A 2,500-nucleotide genomic window follows, 5' to 3' on the forward strand; every position below is an offset into this window, starting at 1 on the left:
GATATCACAACGATAAGGGTAGCAATAATGAAGCCGTAGCAAACTGCAACAAGATATTGCAACAGAGCAATTAATCATGATCAAGACAATGCTAATTGGATTATGAATATTCTGAACATAATGATAATGATGATTATTAGAATGATAATGATAGTGGAATTATAATGATAGTGACAGTGGTGATATTGATAATGGTAATAATGATAATGGTAATAATGATAATAATTATAGTAATGATGATGAAACTATTATTGCTACTGATATTAGTACTATTAATGATAATAATGATAATAATAATGATAATGATAATAGTAATAGTAGTAATAGTAATCGTAATGATAACAATAATGATAACAATAATAATATCAATGATACTGAAAATAATGATAATGACAATAGTAATAATAAAAATGATATGATTAATAATAATGATAATAGTAAAAATAAGTGATAATGAAAATAATGGTGATAATGATGATAAAGATGACGGTAATGATAATGATGTTATTACTATTACTACTGATAATAGTAAGGATAATGATAGTCTTGACAATAATACTAAGAACAAGAACGGCAATGGCAGTAGGGAAAATAATGATGATAATGATGGTGATAATAATGATGATAATAATAATGATACCAATAAAAGTAATGATAACAACAATAATAATAACAGGTAATGATGACCATCATGATGATAATTATAATAATGATAATGATAACAACGATGATGATGATAATAAGGATAGCGGTAATAATGATAATGATACTGATAATGATAATGACAGAATTGATAATGATGATAGTAATGATGATAACAATGATAATAATAATAATAATGATGATATTAATGATGAAATAATGATAATGGTAATAATGATATTGACAGTATGATAATAGTCATAATAGTGGCGATAATAAAACTAATGGGTTATATAATATATATATATATACATATATATATATATATATATATATATATATATATATATATATATATATATATATATATATATTATATATATATTTTTTTTTTTTTTTTTTTTTTTTTTTTTTTTTTTTTTTTTTTTTTTTATCTATTTATCTATTTATCCATCTATCTATCTGTATACATATAATGGTAGAAATATTACTACTACTACCATTACAAATTCTTACGGGGATAATGATAATAACATTAATTATGAAGATGATAATCAACATTTTTATTATATTATTGCTATCATATAGATTACGATGATGATAACAAAACATAAAACGATCAACTATTATAATGCTCTAGGTTATTGATATTGCTAGCAATGGAAGGAAATTCTCAAGGTTATGCCAGTTAAGCAGAATGATTGCAATTTTGATAATAACAATTGTTTTGATTGAGTAAGAATTGATCCTGACGATAAAGATAATGGTAAAGTTATAAAGTTAACGGCTAAAAATAAAGCTACTGTTAGAAAGGTGCCGAAATTACCCAAAGAAATGTGATAAAGATAATTCAAATACTAATAAGATATCTACATTTCATTAACAGACTAGGGGAAAAAATCGCTGACAAACTTTAGAAAAAAATAGAAAAAGGACATCAATATTTTTTTTCTAGTTTTACCAATCTGCAATTTGCATTTTCGGATTTCGAGTGCGTGAATCAACATCCATACAACCAAAGATCTAATTCTAGAAGAGATGAAAAAAAGAAGTAAAAACGAGAAAAAACGAGAAAAAACAACACCGTCCATCATGCTCTCTCTTATCTGTAGACTGTCCCTCGCGTCACTCGCAAGATGAGGTCACAACCTCCCACTCGAGCCTTCAAGAACGACCTCAAGATGGTGGAAGAGATCAACGCTGCGGAGACGTCGTGGCGAGCCAAGGTCTACCCACGCCATGAGGAGTTAGTGTTGATATATATCTTTTATGAGTTGCTCTTTCTTGGATCTAAATATGTAGAATTGTGTGATATTGTGGGTGTTTTTTTTATCATTCTGGTTATATAGTCGAAGAGGAAATAAAGTGATTATATATTAATTAACAACAACTAAGAGACAGGATCTCGTCCTCGTCAGGTACACAGTTGAAGAGATGTTCCTCCACGCGGGAGGTCCCGGCAGCGTCCTCCCCAACCCCCCTTCCCCCGCCCCCGCGACCCCCCAGCAGAAGGCCCGCGTGTCCTTCCTGCCGGAGAACTTCGACTGGCGTGACGTGGAGGGCGTGAACTACGTGAGCGACGTGAGGGACCAGGGAGGATGTGGTTCCTGCTACGTCTTCGCCTCCATGGCCCAGCTGGAGGCTCGTCTGCGCATCGCCACCCGCAACCAGCGCCAGGACGTCTTCTCAACACAGGTATAAACATTATCCATGGAGTGACATGGTATTTGAATCAGTGTGAATACGTTAGACGTGGACATTAAAAAGCGTACTATTTCATATCAAGATTGACCCTGTCAAATATATTCTTAAAAGATACTAATATAATGTCCAAAAATGCATATCCGTTTAATTCAGC

General features: G+C 31.4%; 1 protein-coding gene across 1 annotated transcript in view; it reads left to right on the forward strand.

Annotated features, from left to right (window-relative positions):
- The window catches only part of LOC122264793 (dipeptidyl peptidase 1), a 9,868-nt gene that overhangs the window by 5,364 nt on the left and 2,004 nt on the right, over nucleotides 1-2,500 (forward strand). The window contains exons 4-5 of the mRNA XM_043033853.2: nucleotides 1,755-1,888; nucleotides 2,061-2,337. Coding sequence (XP_042889787.2) covers nucleotides 1,755-1,888; nucleotides 2,061-2,337 — 411 coding nt within the window. The remainder of the gene's footprint in view (nucleotides 1-1,754; nucleotides 1,889-2,060; nucleotides 2,338-2,500) is intronic.

This window comes from Penaeus japonicus, unplaced genomic scaffold (assembly GCF_977035675.1).
Source record: "Penaeus japonicus unplaced genomic scaffold, GWHDUDI00000001_assembly GWHDUDI00000002, whole genome shotgun sequence".
Lineage (NCBI taxonomy): Eukaryota > Metazoa > Arthropoda > Malacostraca > Decapoda > Penaeidae > Penaeus > Penaeus japonicus.